At 44.0% G+C, this 26,617-nt stretch overlaps 1 protein-coding gene across 1 annotated transcript; it reads left to right on the plus strand.

Moving 5' to 3' along the window:
- Nucleotides 1–44: 44 nt before the first annotated feature.
- Nucleotides 45–26,201, plus strand: MDH1B (malate dehydrogenase 1B). Its single transcript, XM_045852382.1, is given in 14 exon segments — nucleotides 45–66; nucleotides 4,390–4,502; nucleotides 7,898–8,032; nucleotides 8,211–8,353; nucleotides 10,092–10,588; nucleotides 14,159–14,300; nucleotides 15,634–15,797; nucleotides 17,183–17,322; nucleotides 17,647–17,698; nucleotides 22,642–22,704; nucleotides 24,723–24,788; nucleotides 25,284–25,316; nucleotides 25,319–25,348; nucleotides 26,173–26,201. Coding segments are annotated over 14 exon segments (1,629 nt in total).
- Nucleotides 26,202–26,617: the final 416 nt, after the last annotated feature.

Consider the following 26,617-nt stretch of genomic DNA (forward strand, 5'->3'; position numbering starts at 1 on the left):
ACCGCGAAGACGCGGTTCCTGCCTGGGAATCACACAGCCTCAACATGGCCAAATTCGTGCTTGCGGGTGAGTGATCGCTGCGTGAGCCGGCAGATCGCTCAAAATAGCGAAAACTGCTCGCCTCCTCTGGCCGCTTGGCAGTGATCTTCTTAACTGGCTTCTGTTGTAGCAACTTCAGCCTCTACATGGACCACTTCAGGCTTTCTCATGCATGCATTTAAAGATGTTTATTGGGCGGTGACCCTGTGTCAAGCACTACCGGACACTGGAGATAGAGTTGGGAAACATATGTCCCTGCCTCGTGGGGCTTTCGGTCTAATGGGATACAGAAGCATGTGAACAAGTAATTTTGGTACAGTGTGATTAATGCAGTGAGGGAGAGGTACACAGGACTTGGGGGTAGGGGCGTGACAGGAATCAATTTGTCAAAGTTTAGAACAGGGTGTCCATGCCAGATAAAGACTCAGAGGCTGCAAATCTCATGCCCTAATAGATGATATGGATATGGAGGAAGTGAGTGGACCTGGGGCTAGAACGGGAGCTGCAGCAGGATCTCCAAGTGCCTTAAGCAAATGTGTTTGAACTGTATCATGAACGCAATGAGGAGCTGTCGAAAAATTTTAAACAGGAGAATTTCCTTGTCAGCAATGCAGGGAAAGGATTGGAAATGATGACTGGCATCAAGAAAAGCACTGAAGAGGCTTTTACTACAGTTCTATCGTACCTGCCTCCTTCCCTTCTCAGCAAGTTTCTTAAGAGAGTAGACTGTTCATCTATCTCCAGGTCCTTCTTGCACTCAATCTGGCTTGCACATCTGCCTCCTTTCCAAACTAATCCTCACGAAAGTCACCAATGACTTTAGAGAAGCTGTCCTGTCCTTGTCTTATTTGACCTCTTTGATGAAGTAACACAGTTGGCATCTCCCTGAAAATCTATTTTGTTTCCTTCTTTGTTCATTCAGAGGAGTATTTCTGAACACCGACTGACTGTATGCTGGGCAGACTGTGGAAAGCATGCACGGACTGCAGCATGTGTGGCAGCATCTAGGCAGGGTTTGATAGCGGCCTGGCGGAGGGCCTTATTTCATCAGGGGGCTTCCTAGAGGGAGTGATGTTTTAAGCAAAGACCTGAAAGATGAGAAAGAGTTACTTAGCAGAGAGGAGGTAAGAAGTATGAGAGTAATTTAGGCATGGGTAGCCGGAAGTGAGATTGGAAGGAAGAAAGTTTGATGATAATAGAGTATATGAGCCGTAGGAAATTGAAATAGATTTAGTAGGATTGGAGCAAAGAGTACAAGGAAAAGAGTATCATAGCCTGAGGCCAGAGTTAGGTAATGTAGATTCTTGTGAGCCATGTTCATTACTTTAAATTTTATCCAAAGTACATGGAAGGTTTTTGGAAGGGGAGATATAATCAAATTTGTATTTTATCTGAGTGTTATCTCTGCAGTGTGGGAAGAGAAAGACTGGATGCCAAGAGTCCAGGTAGGTGCTATAGTGCAGTGAGGGGATAATGGTGGCCCAACCCAGGCTGGTAGACAATAGAAATGGAAAGAAGGGAGTGGATTGAAAAGGTGTTAGGAAGGTAGATTCCATAGAACTAGTTGTCTAATTGGGTGGAGGAAGGCAGGTAAGGGAAAAGAAAGAGTTAAAATTATTCCCAAGCAGTGGTTTGGATAACTGGGTAGTTGAGAGCTTATTGCAAAAAGTAGATGAGCACATTTAATATTTCAGATACTCTTAATACTCTTAGATAACTGGGTAAATGGACAGAAAGCACTTAAGAGAAAGAGCAGATTTAGTGGGGAAGTGGTGGCAAAATTTGTCATAGATATGCTGAATGTCTATGGGACATTCAGAAGGAGAAGAACAGATACAGGAAGGTATAGATGGGATAAGGAGATAGGTCTGAATTGGAAATACAGATTGCTGCTTGAGACCAGGAGAGTGGAGGAGATTGACCAGCGAGAACGGGTAGGGTATGAAGATAAGATAAGAAGCCTTGCCAAATGCTTACCTTTTAGTGGATTGATAAAGGAATAAGAACCTACAAAGTGTAGTGAGGTGTGGCCAGAGATGTAGAAAGAAATCCTGGAGAACGCCCAAGTATAATGGGTGCTTCAAATGTGTAGGAGGGGGCCAAATTCTGCCACAGGTCAATAAGGATCAAAAAGTACCCATTGGCCCTGGCTGGTATGGCTCAGTGGATTGGTGTGTGGGTGTGGGTCTGTTGACCAAAGGGTTGCCAGTTGGATTCCCAGTCAGGGCACATGCCTGGGTTGCAGACCAGGTCAGGTCTCCCAGTAGTGGGCATGCGAGAGGCATCCACACATTGATGTTTCTCTCCCTCTCTTTCTCCCTCCTTTACCCTCTTTCTAAAATAAGTAGAAATCTTTTTTTTTCTTTAAGTATCCATTGGAGCTCTGGCTGGTGTGGCTCAGTTGGTTAGAGCGTCATCCCATAGACCAAAAGGTCATGGGTTTGATCCCCTGTCAGGACACATATCCCAGTTGCAGGTTTGATTCCTACCTCGGCACATACCAGAAGGCAAGGCAATCAGTCAATGTCCCTCTCTCTCTCTCTCTCTCTCTCTCTCTCTCTCTCTCTCTCTCTCTCTCTCTCTCTCCAATGAAAAATAACCCTCAGGTGAGGATTAGAAAAGAAGAAAAGAAAGTATCCATTAGATTTAGTGACATGGAGGTCCTTGGTGACCTTCTAGAGAATTATGGGAAAAGCCAGGTTGCTGCAGGATGAGGAATAAATGGAAGTTAAGAACTGAGGATGGCAAGTTACAAAACTCTTCCAATTTTTAAATAAAAAAAGAAAAGTTAATAGAAAAGTCAAGTAAATTTTAATAGAAAAGGTCAGATGGGGGACAACAGAATAGCTACAGGGGGGCATGGGCTTTTTGTTTTTTAGCAGAAAAGAAACTTCAATATAATTAGTATATTTAAACACAAAGGAAAACAGTCATTAGAAACAGAGATAAGATGCCAGAAAGAAGGTATAACCAACTGAGCAGAATCAGTGGAAACTCTGAAGGCAGAAGAGGGTGGTATTCAGAGCAGAAGTGGTAAGACTGGACCTGGACCAAGGAGGCAGGATTCCTCTCCCATTGAAGAGGAGAAAGAAGGAAAGGATGAGTCCAAACGCAGACAGGCTCGTACATGTGATGGCCGGAGGTTGGGGGATTTCCCAGCTGATGCCTTCTTCAATGAGTTGCCTTTATTTTTGTAAAGTAGAGGGCAAGGTTGTCTCTTGGAGAGAAGGACGAGTTTTGAAGGAAGTGGACAAAGTGGAACAGCAATTGTGGAGAAGAGAAGAGAGTGTTGCTAAGGGAAGTTGGTCTCTAGGCAGATTTGAGGGTCAGTTGAGGTTGGTGACCATGAATTTAATGGCACCTCTCTGCTCGGTTCTGCCACATTCCTCCAGGGTGCCTAGCGGACCTCAGCACAGGAAAAGCAGGTGAAGGGCTCCTAGTCAGGCTGGTTTGTCAGAGCGGAGTGGCACAAGATAATTTAAGACACTAGCCAGAGAGTGGTTTGGATTTGTGAACCATGGATTTGAACTAGACAGGGAGGCTACTAGACCAGAGGACGTTGAGAGGGGTTGATGACTGAGAATTCCCTGTGAGGTTGAAGGACTGGTCACTGGGGAAGAGTGCTATGGAGAGACTTCTGCACTTGGCTCCTGCCTATTAGACACCCACTTCCACGCACATTGGTAGCTTTAATTTCCTGTGTCTTGATGGCTGCAAAAATCTACATCTTAAGCTCTTACATGGGACTTGCACTTCACCCTTATACATGCAGCTACATGCTGGGCACATCCACGAAGATACACTACAGATACCTCCAACTGCATGTGTCTATAATTAATCTCACCTGTGGTTTCTCTCTACCGAGCCCCAGGTCATCCACACAAGCCAGAAAGTAGAAGTTATTCCAGACTCTTCTCTCTCCCTCGGCTTCTCTTTCCCCCAGGGAGTACATGTACTCCCTGCCACGTACATCAAATCCACATGTGATCCTACCACTCCTCACCTCACACTTTGCCTATTCATGGCTATCAATGAATAGTTCACAGTTGGCAGTTCACGCTTAATTAGTAGCATGGAAGCCCCTGAGAGGAAGCGAATTCTAACAGTACTGGAGGAGAGTGAATATTTAATAGTCTTTTTTTTTCTTTCCACATTTTATTACTTAAGATTCTGACCTCCTTTTTTGCCAATACCATAAAAATCAAAAGTTTATGTGGTGGCAACTTACACTATAACTCTGTTATAAAATATAACTATATGATTAACTCTGTAATGACATAGCATATATTTATAATCACATGGTTATTTTTGTATGATAGAAGAAAGCATTCCTAATTTGAACTCTTCCAGGTAGAGCGGATTGCCCATATTATGCTAAAGCAGAACTTCTGGCAGACTATTTACAGAAGAATCTTCCTGATTTTCGGATATATAAAATTACACAGCATCCTAATGTTTGGGAGGTAAGAAGCCTTTATAATTTGTTAAATTGTCTCTCTCACACACATAAATGTGTTCCAATGTGATTTATATTAGCTAATGTATCAGATAGGCTTCCAGTAACTAATGCACATGGACTACTGATGTTTTACTACTAAAAATATAAATCTTCACTTATCAGTCTCAACACATTATTTTCCCCCTAACATCTAGTAGAACAAACAAGGCCCTAACCAATAAGTAGAATAAGTTTGGCTATTTTCTCCCCAAGAATCCAGATAACTTATATTTGCACTTTTAAACATTTCATCTGTATTCATATTAGTTTCTCATGTGATGAGGTGTTTGTTATTTGAAATACCCTTCTTTGGGACTGGGTTTCCTCAGAAACAGACTGAGATGGAGATGTAGGTGAAGGAATTTCCTTTACTGGTTGGTGGGGGGGCGCTCTTGGGAACAACATCCTGGGAAGGAATAAGGGTGGCGGCAGCAGCAAGTAATAGGGGGCATTGAATTGCCATCCAACAGCAACAGAGGGCTCAGCCTGCCATACAGGGGAATCTGAGTCTGGGCTGGCCCTTCAGAGATATCCCCCAAACAGGCGAGAGGGCTGGGCCTTTGTACTCCCCCAGCTAGCAGTCAGTGGATGCTGGTTGCCTGGGGAAGGGATTTCACTTAAGGCAAGGGACCTTCCTTGGGCTAAGATCAGTTCCTGGAGGGAGACTCAGCTGAGGCATTCAGTGTCTTGATCACGAAGGGGAAATCTGGGCTGCAAGGACAGGACCTGGTGCACTTCACCAGTCAGGCCTTTGGGATCCATGTGCTCTGTGTCATAGGTTCTCATAACCCGCTGCGAACAGCCCTTTGAGGATTCTGGCTGGCCGCTCTCCCCAGGGAAACTTTATAAGGAAGTTAGTCAAGTGAACTGTAGCCTCCACTGCACATCCTCAGGGCTGTAACCAGCACTCGTCACCTTTCTTCCCTACTCTCCATTACAGATTCCCCTCACCCTCTAATGGTCTCTGAGTGTCGTGGTGCCTTATTATCTGTGATGACCTATACCTGTATCCCTAAGGGCCCCCAGCCTTAGTCTCCATTCCCTTTTCACATGGGACTGCTGCATGTGTCCGTTTGCTCTAAGAATTGAGCAAGATAGTGACAAAGATGCCCCTATAAATCATCTAGATAACAAATATTCTTTCCTGCCTGCATTGGGTAATAGCTGCCCTCCATGCTCCCAGTCTCCAGGGCCAGTTATCTCTTCTGGGATGCTGACTCCGTTCCTGGCCTGCTGGTCTCATTGGCACAGGTGCTCAAGGTGACCAAGTGGCAGCCATAGCTTAAAGTTCCCTAATAGAAGCATCCCCTACCTCGAGATTTAGAACCTGCTGACCCAAAGTCCAGGGGAAGTGCAGTTTCAGAAACACAAATACCCCACGTGGGTGACTGGAAGTGATGGTAAGTAGGGTCACTCGTAACTTCACCCTTTGGTTCCTAGATTCACACATTCTACCTTTTGGGGCAAAACTTTATATTATTGCATACTGAAAGATCGTGCCCCATCCTTGCAAGGCATCAGTCTCTAAGCTGGTGCCTGTCCCTTCAGTGGGCGGTTCCATCCCTCTGTCAGGTGGCTAGGTGGGGTGATGTGTAACAGGGCTAGTGGACACCTTGGTTGTGTGGCCAGCACCACACATCTTTTACACTGACGTGGGCCCCTTAGTTCGAAGTGATGTTATACAGGATCCCATGTTTGGTAGGTAAAGTATTGTGTGAGCTCTTGAACAGGGCACTGGGCAAAGCCCTACAAGCAGGAAAGACAATTCTCTACCCAGAATATGTGTTGATTCAAATCCAGATGAATTGCTGTCATGTCCAAGGTGGAAGGGGTCCAATATAATCAACTTTCTACCAAAGGGCTGGTTCATGTCTTTGAGGGATAATGCCATTATGAGGGGGTCAGCATTGGTCTCAGCTGCCACACATTGGACATTTAGTAGCAGCAGGACCTACATGAGCTTTGGTGAGTGGCAGCTTGGTCTCCAGGGTCACTGCATAACCACTCTGTCTTCATGAGCCCACTGTGCCTTCAGCTGTTTAAGTTAGCTTCCTGCTGGCTCATTTAGTGCTTCTTCCACAACAGATATGCTCTGGTGGGCACTGCCCCCTGGTCTCCTTTTCAAGAGTCTATCATCCCAACGGCCTGGAGTCCAGTTCTGTAAAAGCATGCCCTTTAACAGAGCCGCCCTGGCCTGGAATGAACAGCCACACAGGGCTTCTCAGCAGTACTGAGACCCCCTTTGCCATGCATTCCGTATCACTTTGGTGAATACAGTAACCCATAGCCCCTCCAGAGTACATTTTTTTCTAAGCTTTTTGATCCCTCCTTTCACTGTCTTGCAAGGTAGTTCTGGCATTTTTATTTCATTTCACATGAGCCACCACCTTCTCCGAGCTTAGGAAAACCAGGGTGTGCCCTCTTGAATTGAAGAGGAGTGATTCATATTGATACCTTCTCCCTTGTCCAACTCTGTGTCTCACTTTTGATTCAGCACCCCAGGGGCCGATCCTAGACATACTCTCGCGGCTCTGCCAGGATATCAACATGCCCTTGATGCTGAAGGTACTTTGAGGTCAAGTCCCTTTCTTCGCTAGACTCAGCATGTCACTGGTCAGGCTGTGTTGTGAATAGAGGGATGACGGTGGAATCTTCACAGCAGCACTGTTTGCTTTAAGGTGGGATAAAGGCAGAGAGATGTCAACATCAGAAGGGAAATTCGTTCCTAAGATATTATTAGAAAGGTAGCCTCATTACCCATGACTCCAAGGACCAGCCTGCTACCGTGTGCGTCACCCCTAAGAATGTTGCTGTCTATCGCCACTCAGCTCTTGTGTTTGGAAGGTCTGATCTACGCAAACCAGATGATGATTTAAGATTTTTCTAATAAACATTATCAGAAATTCCCAGGTAACTTTTAGCTCGTTAATTTAATTTGAATAATATAAACTATACTCAAAGATTTGGAAAGCAATATCTAATTTATATGGCCCTAAGACTGGAAATAGCTCATATAGACGAACAAGGGAGAAATCCGTTGAATTTTTTTTTGCAATCAGTTTAGTTGGAACAGTTGGCTCCTCTTTAACATGAACTCTCCAGGTCTTCTCAGCAAAGAGAGCAACTTTCTGTACTTTTATTTGGTCGGTGAATTTGAAGGATATTTTTTCTTATTTGATTAATTTGTCACTTAACTCATCACCATTTTCTATACTTACATTTTTACAGTTTAATATATCTAAATTTTATGCACAAATAGTAAAAGTAAAAGCCAACCTAGTATTTTAGTATGTGAATTCTAAAATATTGAATATTGAGGCAGATTTACTGTGTGACTTCACTTGGAATATCGTTCAATAGGAGTGGCTGAAAGATCTGTGTGAAAAGAATAAATGGGACCACAAAAATTCCCCCATTATCTGGAGAGAGCTGTTGGATCGTGGAGGAAAGGGTTTGCTGTTGGGAGGATATAATGAGTTTCTGGAGCATGCCCAGGTATATCAATAATTCAAAACATTATCACTCTCTCACATTGTTTTCTTTTTCCAATGTCTTGCTTTCTAAAGTATTCTCTCAGCTGTCCATTCTGGCTTTAAACAAGGACTTTCCATGATAGGCATTGTCAGCTGATTGTCTTTTCTCTGCTGTTGACTTTTTCTTCTGCAATGTTTAGCTTTACTACGGTGTCACCTCTAGCATGACGACTGAGATGATGAAGGTAATTGCTCAAGAGAACCTGGAGGCACATATAAAAGAAGAGCTGGAGAAAGAACCGCAGAAAGACCTCATTGAACCCTTGCAGGTCTGGATCACCAGGTGGGACAGTCCAACCCCAGGATTTGTGAGATAGGCTTGTTATATTTAGAAAGGAGAACGATATGGAATTACATGATAGAGGAATATCTGAATGTCAAGTTTGAGATTTGCATATATATATGCATGTGTATCTCCCAATATAGCCCATGTATGATCTTTAGATGATATATGTATTGAATATGTATACATACATATTCAATATGTATACACACATATTAAATCTAAGAGCAACTTTATAGCAAAGGTATTTATTCTGATAACACTGTCTCCAGCTCTTATCCCCTCATTCTGTGTCTCTCTTGCTGTCTCCTGCTCATTCTTGCTCTTATCTTGCCCTTGGCCTTGGTGTCTTTCCTTCCTCTCTCCTGCTTACTTTCCCCCCTACCTGCTCCCCATCTCACTGACTCTTGCCCTCCACCTTCCCACCTGTCAGAGCCGTCCCCACTTTCATTATACACTCATCCTCTGTGTCCTCGACCCCTCCCTCTTGCTCCCCCTTTCTTTTTCTCCTTCTCACCTTTGCTCCTCGTTGTTCCCAGTCTTGGGCACTGGTAGCCTTTGTCGTTGCTTCTTCCGCCCTATATCTCTGCACCCTGTCTCCCTGTCTCTGTCTCTCTGGCTGTCCATCGTGGTCTGTCTCTCCCTTCCAGTTTCCTCTCTCCACCCCCTCAATCTCTGCCTCACACTGTCCTTCTGACCGCATGTGCCTCTACCCTGATGGAGACATTCATTTAAAAAATTAGGTTGTTAGGAAATATTTCAAATACAGGAAAGAATTGAGAATGATGTACTGAACCCTCAGGAACCTAGCACCTAGATTTCACAAATACTATATCTGCCTTAGGATTTTTTTAAAGGATTGAAATGGTACAGCTACTCTCGAAACCCCATTGTACCCCTCCTCAAACCCGCTATGAAAACCAAAAACGCCCAGATGCATTTCCAAACTCCCCTCTAGAGTCATCACGGCTCTCAGTGGCTGGCAAACCACAGAGAGAGAGAGTGCCAGAATATTTCCTGAGTTACAGGCACAGATCCTGGGACCGAGACTGTGTAAATCCCAGGCTTCTTTGTGAGGCTTTAGAAAAGAGTCATCCTTTCCCAAAATCGCCATTGCTTTGTAGATAAGGGTATGCCAGACCAAAGAGCTATGGTTAAAAGAAACTTGTTAGTTCTTTATCTCTCTAAGAGAAAATGTAAACATGTAGTTAGAGTAGTGTGACTCAGCTCTCTGAAATTTTACTTTCTGCATATCCTATTTTAATTTGAAAAGCCTTATGAACAGATACATTTCTTATTTGGGTATTGTTTTCAGACGGTCAGGACAAGGGGTTGGTAGTGAGAATTTGTTGTGCTGCTTTTGAATTTTAGCCTTCAAATTTGAGTGTTCTCATCAGAAAACGGGGGTGTGTGAATATGTGAGGTAATGAACATGTTCATTAACCTGATGGGAAGGGAAGAATGATGGGAAGAATCCTTTCACAATATATACATATACAAAATTATACACTTTAAATACCTTACAATTTTATTTGTCAATTATACCTCAATAATGATAATTTTTTAAAAAGAAGCAGTAGCGTGTACAAAATATGGAGAAATGTTCATACAGCTGTGTATGCCTATTTAAAATTTTAAATTACCCTATTAACGCATCTGCAGAAATATCCATTATGGATAAAGGCTTAAAGGGACAAAAGATGTAACCATTCCTAATCAGGCTTTGCATTGTTTGTAGTGCGTCTACCTCTGCCTGCTGCCACCTCATACCCATCCTGACCAGCGGTGAAGTGTTTGGAATGCACATGCCAATTAGCATAACTCTATTTGACAGTAAGCAAGCAGAAGAAACTCTCCAAATCCTTGCAGAAGAGTCGCGGCACATGGCGTCGCCCTTACTGCGGAGCGTGGCTGTCTGCACAAGGGCAGAGGAGGCCTTCCACCAGGCCCACGTGGTCATCATCCTGGACGACCCCGAGGACAAGGAGGTGCGCACGCAGGAGGAGTACACCCGCAGCAGGGTGCCGCTGTGCAGGCTCTTCGGGCACCTGATCGAGAAGAACGCTCACGAATCTGTCCGAGTGATCGTAGGAGGGAAAACTTTCATCAACCTTAAAACGGTTTTGCTGATTAAATACGCCCCGAAGGTGGCGCCCAATATTATCGCTGTGGCGCTGGGGGTGGAAGGGCAAGCCAAAGCCGCGGTGGCCCGAAAACTGAAAACGACGACCTCGTGTGAGTGAACTCCTGTGTCTGATTTTGTTTCTGAACAACATGATTTCAAGTCAGCTAGGAAGAACACTGTCCCTTGTGGGATCCTTCTGGAATCTGGATTAGAAAGCCCGAGGCAGATACAAAGAACTTACTGTGTGATTTGACTACTGTGCAAGCATTTTTTAACTGACTTTCATGACTACCTGGTTTTGTCCATCATTATAAAAATTAATAAGCAAATATCATATAAGATTCCTTTATACTTTTCCAGTAATAATTTGAAGCCTAATTTCCATTTTCTCCATGATAATAGTTAACTAAGGTAATCAGTGTTTTTTAAAAAATAATTGAGATCAGTGTACCAGCTGGTATTGTTGTGAGAGGAAAAAAATAATTAAAAAATATTTACAATGAAGCCCTATATTAAAGTGGCTGTGCTCCACTTCCTAATTGTGTGACTTTGGGCAATTAGTTAACCTGGCTGTGCCTCAGTTTCCTCACCTGTAAGGTGAGAATGTTAGTAGCACCTAGAACTGATGTGAGGATTCAATGCGATAATATTTCTAAAGTTTTAGAAGAACACCTGGCATGTGGTAAACATATGCGAGGGCATTACACTTGCCCATGGGGTTATGATACCTGATCAGTTTCTGCTCCTGTTAACCTTTGAACTAATAGACATCAGAATCATATGAGGATGAGACTGGAACAGAAAATGCATTGTTGTATCTAAAAGGAGGTTGTTATATTTAAAAAAATATTTGTCATACTTGACAAGTCTTAGCTATCTGTGGCCTTAGATGGAGCAGGCACAGCAGAGTCCTTTGAGAATTCGAGGAAGTACAAGGCGTTCCCTCCAGCAATTGGGAAGTTACTGAGATATGAGCCCGGAGTGCTCTGAATGGGCTATAACAGACTTCAGTGAGTCCCTAATGCATTGTAGCGAGAGCTGAATTGTCCATTTCTTTACAATGAAGCCCTGGAACTGTAACTTCTGGTATTCTTGCACAAACACAGATCTTTAGTGTCTTACCCCCAGGGTCAGTGCTCACCTCAGCCAAATTGATACTAGAATTAGTCAGTAGGAGAGGAAAGCATTTTCTAGTCATTTTATCTCTCTTGCCAACCCACCTTGCATGCATACATGCAGATAGTGATTTATCAGAAAAGATCTATGATCCGCTGATGAAAATGTCAAGAAAAGGCAGTGACACAAAATGTAAAACGAGGTGAAGTGTGCGATTGCAGGGTCTTTCAGTCAGAAGGCTGCTGTCTTGTGTGTCTGCTGGTGCCATGTTCTAAGCTCTGCTGGACTCAAAGACAAGCATGCGAGAAGTATAAAAGAGAAAAACAAACACAAGCTGGGAAGAAGAAAGAGAGACATGAAAGGGCCAGTAGTCCAAGTAGAATTGTCAGTGGAGCAGCACAGCAAGGAGAAGCTCAGCAATGACAGAGATGGCGTTGATCAAAATGACTTGAAACACAAAAACCGTCAAGGAGAATCGTTCAGGGAAAACCACGGATGCCAAGAGGATAACAGACCTTTTCAGGATATCCCCTGAGGTCACTTCACACAGAATTTGGTCTCTCAGACTATGTGCTTTTGCTTAATTGGGACTCTTTCTGTTACAGGTAACAGAACGTCCACCCAAGGTGACTAAAGTCAGACAGAGAACTATTTCACCTAACTGAAAAATGCAGGAGGCAGTTCTGATTTCAGGCACAGCTGGATGCTGTGGCTCAAATGATGGTGTCAGGACTGGCTTGTGCTGTCTCCTGGCCTATCACTCAGCTCTGCTTTCCTCAGCATTGGCCTGACTCACAGGCAGGCTCTCTAAGGAGCAGCAGAGCGGTCCCTGGCATCCCTGCTCTCACAAGTTTACAGCTTAGCTGCCCCAGTGGGAACACGGCGCTCTCTCACTCTCTCTCGATTCTTTGAAGTAGCAGGATAATACCGCATGGGCCAAGGCTGGACCACAGGCCCACCATCTTTGAGATCAGTCATTGTGAGGAAGAATCTGGAATTTTGGTTTCATGCTTATTGATAGACCTAAGAGGTGGGGACAGCATCACTCAAACAACGTGGACTGGAATTGGGGAACAGTGATTATTTAAAGAAAAACCAGGATTATTTAAAGGAAAAAAGTAAGAAGAGAAGCTGGGAGGAAAAAAAGCAGATGTCTAGTATGATTTAGGGCACCAGAGTTATAAAGGGCCTACGAGCTGATAAGAAAAACAATACCCATTGAGATTTAAAGGTTTTTTTAGACTCTAGAAACAAACTATTCTTACTTTGTGAGTCATTTTGATGAGAGAATCTCAGAGGAGCCTGGTAGACAAGATCCATTTCTCCCCCTCTTCTCTCCCTGCCCTGTCTCTTGCTATAAAGTTTCAAAAAGACATTCATTTTTTCAGCTTCTCTTGCATTTGGGAGTGGTCAAGTGATGTAGTCTACTTAAAGTCACTTGGATAGGATATTTCACTCCCTGAGAAGGCAAAAGAGGGAGCCTCTATCTTGTCCTCTCCCCAGTTGCCTGCCTCTGAACACAACTGTGAGAGTGTGACACTTGAGCTGCTGCAGCCATTTTAGCACCATGAGGGGAAGGCCAAGAGAATAGCGGCTGTGAGGTGCTGAACAAGCACTAGTGTCACTGCCTATCTTGACATTTTATTATCTGAGAAAAGAAAATCTTTTTTACTTAAGCCAAGTCAGCAAGATATCCTGTTACTTAAAGCAAACAGCAATCTTACCTCATGCAGAAGAATAGGAAAGAATCTCAACTTTAGTATAGGAAATGGTGTGGCCTTATAAGAGAATTGAATTTTTAAGCAAAATATACAAGTTAATAATCAGTAAAAGTACTTATTTTCACTTTGGATACAGTAGTCCTAGAAAATTTACAATTATAGAATCATAATACCAATCCTTATTTCTCTCTAACTCCATCCTCTTATTTTTCTTTAAAGTCTGCACCACTTTGTACAGCAGTTGCTTTCATGCCCATTCCCTTCCACCCCGAGAACGCTGCAGGGATCTGGGCTGATGGACTTTCCTCTGAGCCTACCACCTAGAAGTGCCTCACACACAGAAGCCAATTCGCTAACTGTGCATTGATTAAAATGTTCCTCAGGGTCCTCTTATTATAACACCCTCATTCTACAGCAAACAAAACCCACCCAGAGAGTTAAGTGATTTGCCCAGATTTTTATTCCAGTCTAGAATCAAGGACTTTTTTGTCAGAATCAAAGCAGATCAAAAGTTCTGTTAGAGCAAGTTCTGTTAAAGCAGAGTGAGGAAATTAGGAGCAATGCCAGTGGTATTTTCAGTAGCCGTTTCTTCAGGGAGCATTCAGTGTTCCTTGATATCAACTGTACGCCCACACCATTCGTCCAGCACGAAGGATTGCCAGCCCCTGATTAAGGAGATGATCGGTCCGCATCCTGTGCACACTGTCAGGCAGCGTACACTTCAATCTGTTTTACAGCAAAAGGACCAATCCTAAAACTAACACAGAAACAAAACATAGGCTGCAGCTATGTTTTTATATTAACACTCATTATTATGTTAATTTTTACTTCTTCTCTTCACAGGCATCAGAGATGTGATAGTTTGGGGTAACATTAGTGGATGTGGCTACGTCGATCTGAGAAAAGCCAAGGTTTACAGACACGACAGTGCCATTTGGGGACCTCCTTACTTCTCTCGCCCCGTTTTAAGTTTGATTTTTGATAGGTACTGTGTGTTTCTAAGTGAAGTATACTAATGACATTGAATAAACATTTAATAGTCATAATCTTTTAAATGATCTGGGAAGTCTTTGAGAAAAAATAACTTGACATTGTTCACACTCACATTTGTTCATGCTCTCTGCTGAACAAACATAGAAGTTTCCACAGGATTTCAACTAGTCCGTCCCCACCCCCAGTTTATTTGCTTTTGAGATGAATTTTTACGTTTCAGATTATCCTTAAAGTGGCTCCCATATTCCATTAAAGATATCGCTAAAGCAAGCGTACGTAAAGTGACTCTTACTCACTTAAAGAGAGAGATGTGTATCCCGGCTGAAATTAGTCGAACATTTTCAAGAACGAGGAGCGAGAGCGAGCCTCGCGGGGTGCTCTGTCCCAGGAGAGGCGGAATGGAGAAGTGGGAGCCGCGCAGCCTGAGAACCAAGCCTCCTGAGCTGAAATTCTCACCGAGCCAATGCGACTCAAAACACCATACTTCCCCTCTCTATTGCTCCGTGTTTTCACCTACAAAGTGGGGATGGTAACAGAGTAGGGCCCTTCTAGGGCCCCTGGGAAGGCTAAATGCATTAATGTTACAGGCCGAGCACTGAGAACGGTGCCCACCCCACCACTGTCCACACTACCCCTGTGCGCAGGGCAAGGAGAGAAAGGGGCAGGGGAGCCTCTGAAGCGCTTTCCAAACTTGGCAGCACCTCCCTTTCCAATGCCCCTCCCTTCCCTCCCTCAGACCTTCGGAACTAGGTCCATCCCTACAAAGCACACGTCTCCAGGTGTACGCCCTCCGAGCATGGCTCCCCTGCACCAGCCGCCTGGGTAGGCGTGGCACCCAGTGGAGCTGTGTCAGGATGGCTGCACAGGGCTTGCCGTCCAGAGCTCACTCTAGTCCAGCTGGACACGTCCCTGACTCTGCACTTCTGATTACAAAAACATCATTTCCCAGCATCTCACTATGGATAACTCAATGTTTTATAATGTTATTTTAGTGATGAAGTATATATACCACTGGTTCCAAGACAGTACCTACATAGCACACATACTCTGTAAGGGAGGCATTCCCTCTGGCAGCCTTTGACCACTGCGCTGGGTTCTGCGTGTGTATCGTCATGTTTTCAGTTTGAAACTTGAGGATTTCTTTCTGCTCTGTGGTATCACTTCTCAATCGACTTTTCATGGGATTGAAGAAGCTTGAAGAAAGGACACAGGAAGTCACATCTCTACTCTGATTTCTTGTGCTCAGATTCCCTGACCCAGAAAACAGTCTTTTTTCATTTCCATTGCTCCCTCCGTTGAAAATTTTTTTCCTTCTCTCCTTATAGCGAGTGGGTGAACAGAGAATTTGTGGCAGCTCTTAATGAGTGGGTCGCCACAGGAAAACAGTTTCGACGCATCTTAGCTGCACACAGCATAGCCACTACGCTGAAATACTGGTACCACGGCTCACCGCCCGGGGAGATCGTGTCGCTAGGAGTGATGAGTGGAGGTAAACCCGGTCTTTCACACCTTGTAACAGGGAAAAACCTGCGTGCGTGCCTTGCACTCCTACTTCTGTGTCCCCACCTGTTATCTCTTAACACGACCTGTAAGTTGTCTGGATTTTCCCAATTTCATAATCGTGTTCCTTGTATTTCTTGTTTAGTAGTGGAACCACCATCCTCCCCAGATCAAGGAAGTCTCCCCAGTTCCCCCAAGCCAGATTCATTGCTGCCTGTCCTCCGCACCCCGACAGCAGTGCCCCCCTCCGTCCGTCAGAAAGCACAGCAAAGCCTGCCTTCCTCTTCTAGGGTGTGGTTAGTGGCGGGTGTTCCCTCCGTACGTACGTAAGGGCTCGTACACCCCGAGGGCAGGGCTTTGCCTGGCTCTTCTCGAGGCTCCTCCCCGGGCAGATGCACAGAGAATCTTGTGTGAATTCAAATCAGCATGCTACCCTTTTAGTGAAACAGGCATTTGAAACCTGATCTTTATTTGTAAAAAACTTAACTAATCTCTTTAGGAATTCATCAATAAACAACGCACTATTGGGGAAAAGGAGGCAGTGCTCCTTGTCTCCCTGAAGCTGCTCTGGGTAAATTCTCACGTGTTGTCCACCGGTGACGCGGGCTCCTTACAGAGGAAATACATAGAAAGTGAACAAATAGGGGGCCTGGGATCCCCTCTGAGGACAAGTTTTTAGATCCTAGTTTCTGACAACCTGCACTGTGTGTGCGAGAGTGCCCTGGTGGCAACATTTGGATGGCTAGCACGACAAGCATAATTTTCTTATTTGATAGAGACACAAAAGGGGGCAATTTTGTCTGAACGTTGCTCAGTCGGTAACAAATGTTGCCAATGTTTTTATCTGGAGCACACCCAAACTGGGGACTGGGAGCTGGGAAGAAATCGCCAACTTTCCTGCTCCCTCTCTTCCCCTTCCCAGTCCTCATACTTTAGCTCGATGACTGCCGTAGTCCCCGGAAGAGCAGAAGGACAGATTGGACAAAGGTCTGGGGCTCATGGGCTACATAGGGGCACGAGGAAAAGCCTTGGACAGTAGACAAAAGAAATCAAACAAGACGGAGGAGGAGAAAGAACGCAGCAGCCCTCCAGGCAGAAGTGGGGAGTCTGAACCCCGGGAAAAGGGGATGAAGAAGAGGGAACAGTGGTGCTCCCTCCCGAGGGCAACACAGAAGGGGGACTGTCAGCTTGGACAGATGCCCAGTCAGTGCTTCTAGAATGTTTCAGTTCTTCCTGGGGAGGAGTCACCAGAAGTTTATTTCCACTGTTATCACTACAAATCACACACTGAGTCTGCTCCACAATGCTCACTAGGCACGCGTGACTCTTTCCCTAAGTGTTTTTGTTTTGCTTTGCTTTGTGTTTGCGCTGCAGGCCAGTTTGGTATTGCTGAAGGGGTCGTCTTCTCCATGCCCACCAAGTGTGAGAATGGAACGTGGGTGGTTCTCACAGACCTCGAAGACATTGAACTAGAAAAACAAATGCTGACCAGAATAACAAGTGACCTGATTCAGGTAATATCAGAACAGGGACAAGGCAACTGACTTGGATGATCATCTTAAACCCATTCATTCCCTTGTGCCCAGGCAGACATTTGTGTTTTTTTTTTTGGGGGGGGGGGGTTCAGTTTGACTCTTATTCCTAAAAACAATAAGGAACCAACCCAAATTTGAAAAAAATCAGCAGACATACACTACTCATTTGGTAACATAATTTCTACTGTATTAAAAACATTTGTTGGTTATTTAAAAATCAAGAATCAAAGTGTTTTTCTATTAAAAATGATTAAGTTTATAATTATGGTCATTTACTTCTCTGATCATCAAATTTTTCAACAGGAGATACTCATTGCATTTGGAGACTTGAGATCTTTTCAGCCATGTCGACCAGGTAATTTTTTAGACGTGATGTTTTATTGGGCTGCTCTTAAAAGAGTATTAAAATATTTGTTGAAACTGAGTCACTTTAATATAGATAAACATAATCCATATCTTATCTTTAAACCAGATTATTGATAAAACTGCCAAGTTTATTGTGTCCTTTGAAATAAAACATCTGGTAAGAATGCTATAGAAATCATATCTTGAAAACACTATGACCGTATAAATTTTGTGCATACGATACATATTAGTTTCCTAGGGCTGCTATAGCAAATTACAACTGACTGGATGGCTTAAAACAGCAGACATTTATCGCTCATGCCCCTAGAGACTGAAAGACCTAAATCGAGGTGTGGCCAGGGGTGTGCTTCCTCTGAAGGCTCTAGGGGAGACGCCTTCCTTTCCTCTTCCAGCATCCAGTGGCCGTGCTTGGCGTCCCTGGCTCGTGGCTGCATCACTCAAACTTCAGCCTCTGTTTTTGCATGTCTGTCTTCCCCTGTGTGTGTCTGTGTTTCCAAATTCAAGGACGCCAGTCATAGCATATAGGGCCCACCCTAACCCAGCATGACCCCATCTTAACTTGATTGTATCTGCTTAAACCCTGTGTCCAAAGAAGATCACATTCACAAGTACCAGGGATTAGGACTTTAACATATCTTTTGAGGAACACAATTGAACCCCACAACACTACTTTTATTGTGGAGAGCTTTTAAAAAGAAAAATAATTGCAATGGGCTTATTTTTCTTACTTGGATTTTCTCTAACTATAAACTCACAAGGAAATGCTATTAGCTTTCTTTCTTTGCCTTAAGGAACATATTACCTTAAATATGGAAATAGGAACATAAAAATAAATTAATTTATGCAAAGAGCTTTAATTAAATGCATTTGAAAGCCCAGCATTCTTTCCTTCTACTAACATTTATGATATGACAACGACAAGCCAGTTCCAGGTGCTACGGACATGGGGTGAGTAAGGTAAACCCCTGCCTGCCCTTTTGGAGCCCACAGTCCATCAAGCATCACAAATTATACAGTGACCAAGCCCTGGCTGGTGTAGGTCAGTGGATTGAGCGCGGGCTGTGAACCAAAGTGTCGCAGGTTCGATTCTCAGTCAGGGTACATGCCTGGGTTGCAGGCCATAACCCCCGGCAACTGCACATTGATATTTCTCTCTCTCTCTATCTCCCTCCCTTTCCTCTCTAAAAATAAATAAATAAAAATCTAAAATAAAAACAAGATAAAAAAACAAAAGTTTAAAAAAATACAAATTATACAGTGACCGCACATGTCGTGAGTTTTAGGCATGAGAAGTACAGGGTGCTGTGTTGTGAGAGCTTATGCCTGAGAACATAAGGAGAGAACTTGAGGTGGGAAAGCATCTATCAACTTATTCGAAAAACTAAGGTAAAGCTTGTGTGGCCAAAGCCTGAGGACATGAAGCTGAGAGACAGAGCCTCGAAGAGCAGATTCAGGAGTGACAGAGGCTGCTGCATGGAGAGTGACGTGGTCAGGTCTGCGATCAGTTTGGGAAACAGGTTGCAATGAGGCTAGACTGTTTGCAGGAAGGCCAGGAGGAGGCGGCTGTGGAGGGACACCAGGAAGAGACGATGGCAGCCGAGGCTAGAGGCCGTAGAAGTTGGAGAGGTAGTTGGGAGGTGGAATCATCCAGACTTGATGGCAGATTGACTCTGGGGATGAACAGAGCACTCAGGCTTCTTCTGGCTGAGCGATGGATGGATTTGCTGATGTGGGGGTGGGGGCGGGGGATAGCAATAGAACGTTATTTGAGAAAGAGAGAATATATGTGTGTATTGGGTGGCAGAGGAGGACACAGTGTCAGAGTACAGGGAGAATGCATTTAATTTCTTACATTATGATTCTGAATCATCCTTGGGATATCTAAAATGGAAATACATGGTAGAGAATGGCATACTTTCTGCAGCTCAGAAAGCTCTGGACTGCTCGTGTCAAACTGAGAGTTGTTACCTTGTGAATGGAAACGAAGCCGTGAGCATGGTGGATGTTGTCTAGAGAGAGTGTGTGAGGGGAAGGCCTGGAGGGACTTAGTCTTTAGTGACCAAGTAGAAAGGTGGACTGGGAGAAAGGGGTGGTCACAGAGAAAGGACAATCCCCCGGAATCTGATGTCTTAGGAGACCTAGGGGCAGAGAGTGTTTCAGCAACAAGGATCAGTCTATACTGTCAGGCCTGAAAATTAGCCCGTGGATACATGGCACAGAGGTCACGTGTGACTTTGAGGAGATCAACTGTGGGAATGGAGAGGGTAGAGATGAGACCACAGTGGGAGGGGAGGGCCCTAGCCTCAGGGGCCACAGTCTGGCTGTGGAGCTGATGCACTCAGTGCTGTGGGCCAGAGGGGTGTGCTGGGTGCTGAGAACACGGGGAAGGCCAGTGGCATGGACTTTGTGGAGGAGACGACATCTGAACCCAGTCACAGGAGGAAAGGAGGCATTGGCTAAGCTAAATGGGAGGGGATTCCATTCCGAGGGAGCAACACGTACAAAGGCAGAGAAATAAGAACTTTTTACAAACTGTCCATTTATTTTATCTGGAAAATAAATTGAGTGTAGAAATGTCAGGAGCCAGAGAGGTCACTTGCCTTGGTGAAACCAATGCAACATTTTAGGCAGTGAAGGGACAAGGGCAGATTCTAACTTCAGAATGATCCCTCTGTTCATAATGGCAAGAACGAACTGGAGGGGAGAAACCAAAAGCAGTTAAGGGCAGTTCTTTTGCAGGGAGAGAAATAATAAGGGCCTTACTTAACCAAGAAGCAGCCATGGGAACGTAAAGGAGGGGCCGGATTTAAAAGCAGTAATATTGTAAGAATCTGAAGAGGATGTGTGAGCTCCAGGGGGGCAGGAATGCCCTGATGTTTCCGTCATCTGGACACATGGTGGTGTCATTCCCTGAGACGGATCTTCCCAAGCTGTCAGCCACCGATGGGTGGGGCGTGTGGAGCCATTCATCTCCTGGGCCCCAGAGTCTGAGTCTGGGGCAGCTGGAGTGCCCAGGTTGGTTGTCTCTATTGTCCTTGTCATTAGCCATGCATGCCAAGTCATGAAAAAGATTAGAAAGCTGTGATTAAGATAAGGAATATAGAAGGAGCAGATATTCAAGAGGCATCTAAGAGAAAACGTCTGGTGAGTGACAAATATCTGGTGGGTGATGGGCACATGCCCCTGGTGAATGTTCAACAACCTTTGGAGAGGGAGAGGGTGAAGCCAGAGTGGGTGAGGAGAAAGATCCTTAGCACAGCATTAGACAACAAGCTCCAGGACAGGAGATCAGCTTCAAACAGCAAGTGCCTCACTGTGAAGGCCCAAGCAAAGGGAAGAGGTGGTGGCTGTGCACGCAGGAAAGTATGTTGGATTGGGCGAGGGGGTGTTCCTCCAATCCAACACCCCCTCGCCCAATCCAACCGAGCAACCAAGATTAGGTCCCCAAGACTAGGGGGAAGGCTAGCATTAGAAGGGAAGAGGTGAAGGTTTGAAATAACTGTTCAAAGGAAAGGAAAAGAGGACAATGGAAAAACACAGATTGGTTTTTGAGCTGAGAGCTCAGTAGAAGTTAGAAACCATGGATTTGTAGTAACTCTAGTGTAGGGCTGTGTGATTTCCTACTAAGATGCTCATCTACCTGGATGCAGGTGTGGAAACCCAGATGCAGGATTTGCAGTAAGATCTGAATTATTAGAGTGTGCTGCTGCCCCTGCAATCAGAATAATGCAATTAAAATGAAAAGAGCACTATACTGTATCCCAACAAAATTCTGAATGTTTCCATGATGCCTCTATTTGGAATATCAAATCATTTCACAAAAGTTTTTATTTTTCTCATACATTTATCTCAACTTTCTCTTGTTTTGTTTTGGTTTTTTGGCACCAAATGGGTGCCAAAATGGGCACCCATTTGGCACTAAATGGGTGCTAAGCTAATGTGGTCATTGGCATTGGATATAGAAATGGAAAATTGGCAGTTTTGATATTTTACTTACCATTTTGGAAGGAAGGAGGTGAGTCAAAGAAGTTCAGGATAATTGCAAGAGAGCCATGAAATGATGAACTATAGGGGTCTATACTGGATAAGAAGGAAGTAATAAACAGAAATAAAATTAAAAGCCCCAGGTGGGGGTGGTATTGAAAATATTTAACAACCTGTATGATATAGATTTCAACCAATTAAAACAGTTACTCCCTTTCAGAATGGATTAACAGGTTAGAAAAAATACTGGCAAGGGACAGGACAACTGCTGCCCCGGGTCCGGACCACAGAGAGTTCAGGGAGGCCAGTGGTCAGAGTACTGGAAGTGGGAGGAAGGGCAGAGAGACTGCAGGGAAGAGAGGTTATGGCAGAGGGTGGGCTTCGAGGACTCAGTCTCAGCCTGGCTGGTGGCCAGGCCACCAGGAGTGGGCTGAACCAAACAAAGCCCAGAGGCAGTACAGAGGCCGAGGGTGCAGACATGAAAGTCTGATGAGCAGTTGATTTTAAGGCCAAAGCTTTTATTCTCAGAATTTAGAGGTCCTCTGTGTGGCTTCCTTCATTAGGCTGACTTCTAAAGCTGTAATTTCCTTTCATGATAATGGGCTATAAAGCAGTCATTCTAAATTTGACTCCATTGACTGGTAGTTAGTCCTAAATTTCCCATCATGCTTGCATTACAGAGGGTTTTGTGAAAGAGAATGACCTAATTTTATGCTATTTTTATTAACAAAGGTTAAGGTGTCTATGGAGTTGATTGATCTCGACTCAGTCACCATTGGACTTTGCCCAAAACATGGTTCCAGAGATTCCAAGGTTAGAGCTCTGAAAATAATCAGAACTTTGCAGAGTTGGGGCAACTCTGCTTATTAACATGTCAATGAGATGATTCATTCAGGAGAATTGTTTAATCTTTTCAATTAAGTTAATACTTAATATTCTGACTTTCAGAACCTGAAAAGACCACCTTCGATGACAAGAAAGACAACGAGGAAAATCAGCAAATCTCAGATGGTAGGTATATCAACTGGAATCGTATTTGAAATTTATTAAAGTCTTTGGAGGAAATTGCTAGACATTCACTGAGCACCTCCTATGTGCTAGTCACTGTGAGAGACAGTGGGGGACACAGTCAGGGGGTGGTGGCCACACAATGACATCTGGGGGACAGGAGCCATGAGAACATGAAAAGGTAAATGCTAAGATATGCAATGAATTAAAAAGTTCAATGAACCTAAGGTCAAGACAGGTCAAAATAAAAGAACATCTATAATAAGTCATCTAGAAACTTATAAGGAAAGGAAAGATTCTTCTGCTGTGTGAAGGAGGAGATTTAATAATGTCTTGAAATATAGTTGTGACTTGAGATGGCTAAAAACAGTCAAAGGGGCTTTTATTCAGAAACCGTACTAGTTAATTCACACGAGATGAAAAACTTCTAGAGACCTACTGTACCACAATGTGCATATAGTTAAAAATACTACATTGTACACTTAAAATTTTGTTAACAGGTAGAATTCATGATACATGTTTTTACCACAATAGAAACAAAACAAAACAAAACTGTGCTAGGTGCCAGGGACACAAACATAAATCAAACATCGCTCTTATCCTCCAAGTGCTCACCATCTAACGTGGGAAATAGCAAACCACCTTTCCGAGCAGTGTCACGATACAGAGAGGCCCCGTGTGTGAGGGGGTCACAGGGGGGGCCTCCCGGTGTGGACTGGGAGCAGGGTGGAAGGCTGCCAGGAAGAAGTGAAAGGGGAGCTGAGACTGGAAGAATGAGTAGGGATTCCTCATGTAATTTAGTGAAAAGGAAGTATGCAAGTGGAGGGTTGGCTCCGGAAGAGGCTGTGAAAGTTATCCCACCAGAGGAGAAAACATGGGCAAAGGAGACCTTTCAGGTGATCAAGGCCAGGCCAGATATATGAACCCGAGACGGTGTAAAATTGTATTCAGAAGACAGTGAGCTGGGTAGCTGAGCAAGAGCAGAGGATCCAAACAGGATGAGTGCAGCTGGTAGGGGGCATCTGCTGTTGGGTTGTGTGGCTGGTTGGGAGCTCAGCAATATGGTGGGTGGGTGGCAGGACAAAGCATAAAATAGAGGGGGATCAGGCTTAGAGGACTAACCTGCTTTATCACTAGCCCTCCAGAGCATGCTCATGCAGCCCAAACCACTGTCCAGAGGGGTGTGGTGAACTCGGTCTCAGACAGACTAGCGATCTGAAGAGCCCACTCAGATAGACGGCATCTCTAGGCATCAGGGTGGCAGCTCTGTTGTGCCGGCTGGCCTCACTGGTGTTCTACTCAGTAGACGGGTGCATCCTCAGGGGCAGGACGGAGGGCACTAAGGCTCTGGTGGGAGATCCAAGAGCACTGTAAGGTCTGTCAGGAAGAGGGCGACTGGCAGCTTCCCAGGACACAGGGGGACAACCAAATTGTAGAATATATGTTCCCTAGTCTCTGCATGGGGACAATTTAAGTCATTAATTAACATTTTGGGTTCTTAGACCCTCTGATAAATGATCATCTTATGCAGATGAAAGAAATTTAGTGGTGATAAAGTGGAGATGATGGGGTTGGTTTCAGTTTGTTTGGGGGCTATTGGTTGATGAGCATGAGAATCAAAGATAGCATTATACTTCCCATACTGTGGGTTAAGTGGGTTGTGAAGAAACTTAAGTGGGTCATGAAATAAGTTAAATAGCTAGCATTTGTTTTGAACTAGAATAAAATTGATAATAAAATGATAAGAAGACCAGAACGTTTTCCCAATGAGTTAGAATTAAATAGAAAAAGGTAAGTGGAGAATATAAGAAAAGGGTGAGAAATTGGAAAAGGGAAAATCTTGTGTCACATAGGTTTTTGTTTTATTCTATGCATCCAAGTGCACGTAGTAGACTACGGACATGTAAAATGCATTTTTTACTGTGAGTCATGGTCAACAAAGTTTGAAAATACTGACTTAAAACATCTCCCAGGTTGTTGATTATATTCAAACCCAACATGTTTTATCTTGTTTTGGTTAGAACACAGAACTAGCACGCATTCTGATCTAACCCAAGAGGATGAAAGAGTTTTCGTTATGCTGCATGGTAAGTCCATCGGGTCAGAAGCCGTCTCTGTAGTGCTCAGAGTCACGCCTCAAGCGGCTCAGTCTTAGAGAATGATGTCGTGGTCAGAAGAACATAGTTGAGTGACTGAAGGAATTTTGTAATAAATTCATTTCTTTTCTTACACTTCTCAAACACTTTGAAGGATTGATAAAAATATCAACAATTTTTTCAGTTTAACTGGTTTAAAATATTTTTCTTTTATTGGTTCTAGAGAGAAGGGAAGGGAGGGAGAAAGAGGGAGGGAAACATGGATGTGAGAGAGAAACATCAATCCGTCACCTTGGATGAGTCACTGTCGTGGGTTGAGACTCCACATCAAAGTGACCTGGCTGCTTGCAACTCCCAAAGAGAGCCAGGCATTCAGAGGAACTTGGACGGGAAGGAACAACATCAGGAAAACTGGGAATAATGGCAAAAAATCAATGTGCTTTAAATACTACAAACTCTGTTCTTTTAATTCTTTATTTACCACAGTGGATTTTTCAGAGCTGATTCCTAAAATCAACTCTGAAAACCCTTCACTCAAGTTCCCGTAAATGGTAGGTAGTAGACAAAACATTCAATAGTCTTTTCTTATCCCATAAATGGAACTGTTTAGAAGAGACCAGGTCCCCGTGACAGAGTTCTTTCCAAACCCTCCCGCCTCCCACATGCCCGGGGTCAGCCTTGCTGAACCCAGCTCTCCTGGAACCCAGCTTCCCGCTTTTATAACCAAGACTACGAAAGTGACAACCCCATCCTTCCCTTAGAGCGAATGAGTAAGGAAATGAACAGAGAAACATTTGTGAGTCCAGAGTTTCAAAGTAGTTAACTGAGCTGTCTCCATACTTAAGGAAAGTAAGGTTGATGTAGGTTTCTTTGTGGTCAACTAATCAGGATATTCACTTACATCTGATTTTTATTTGAATATCAAATAAAATGAACTAATCTAGAGCCCCTTTCGTTCGGAAAATGAACAGTATAAAGGGCTTTGGAGGGGGGCTCGCCGTGGGGAGTTAGAATTCATGCACGGAGGAGAAGCAGGACGGAGAGAGGAAGCGAAACTGACTGGGTAACTGTGAACAAAATCCAGAAAGAGAGGCGCAGGAGCCGAGAAAGGCTGAACATAACGGAAATAGATTGAGGTCGGCAAAGAGGGCAGCATTTAATTTTGTTAGATGCAAATATCTAGTGATGGTCTTAGGGTTTGATTCCCTCTTAGGGTCCCCCGCACACACACACACACCCTCAGCTGTTGACTCAGATTGAATACGGAAATCCGGAAAACAGAAGGAAAGGGGAGCACAGAAAAGGTTATAAAAACAAATGTTACTAGTGTATTTATTAAATTGTTACATCTTTTCCTTTTTTCTTCCTTTTTCAGACTATGAAGACAGAACTGTGAAACAGTAACAGATCAAACTAGACCAACTATGAAAGCATTTGGTGTCGTCATAAATACAGAAAGACCCGTGATGTCTGTACTTAGGGAAGAATAGTTTGGAAGATCTACTTCAGTCTTAGATAATATTATGCTCGACAATTAAATCACAGTTTGACAGCACACACGCAGAAAGGTCAGAGTTCAATTATTCTGCCAATCCACTCATAGGTTTACTATTAATTTCTCACAAATAGTTTGGTGTCCATTGTTTTCTGAACTACAATAAAATAATTTGTCACTCGTTGAGCCCTTGCCTGTACGTCCTTCAGCGAGAACTGCTTTCTCCTGCAGGCTGGACCCAAGACACAGGCCAGGCCTAGGTGGCCACCTTTGCTCAGATTTTCTTACCATCTTCGCCTCAACTGATTGGGCCCAAATAGACACA

The sequence above is a fragment of the Phyllostomus hastatus genome, unplaced genomic scaffold (genome assembly GCF_019186645.2).
Source record: "Phyllostomus hastatus isolate PE091 unplaced genomic scaffold, TTU_PhHast_1.1 phas_contig_137, whole genome shotgun sequence".
Lineage (NCBI taxonomy): Eukaryota > Metazoa > Chordata > Mammalia > Chiroptera > Phyllostomidae > Phyllostomus > Phyllostomus hastatus.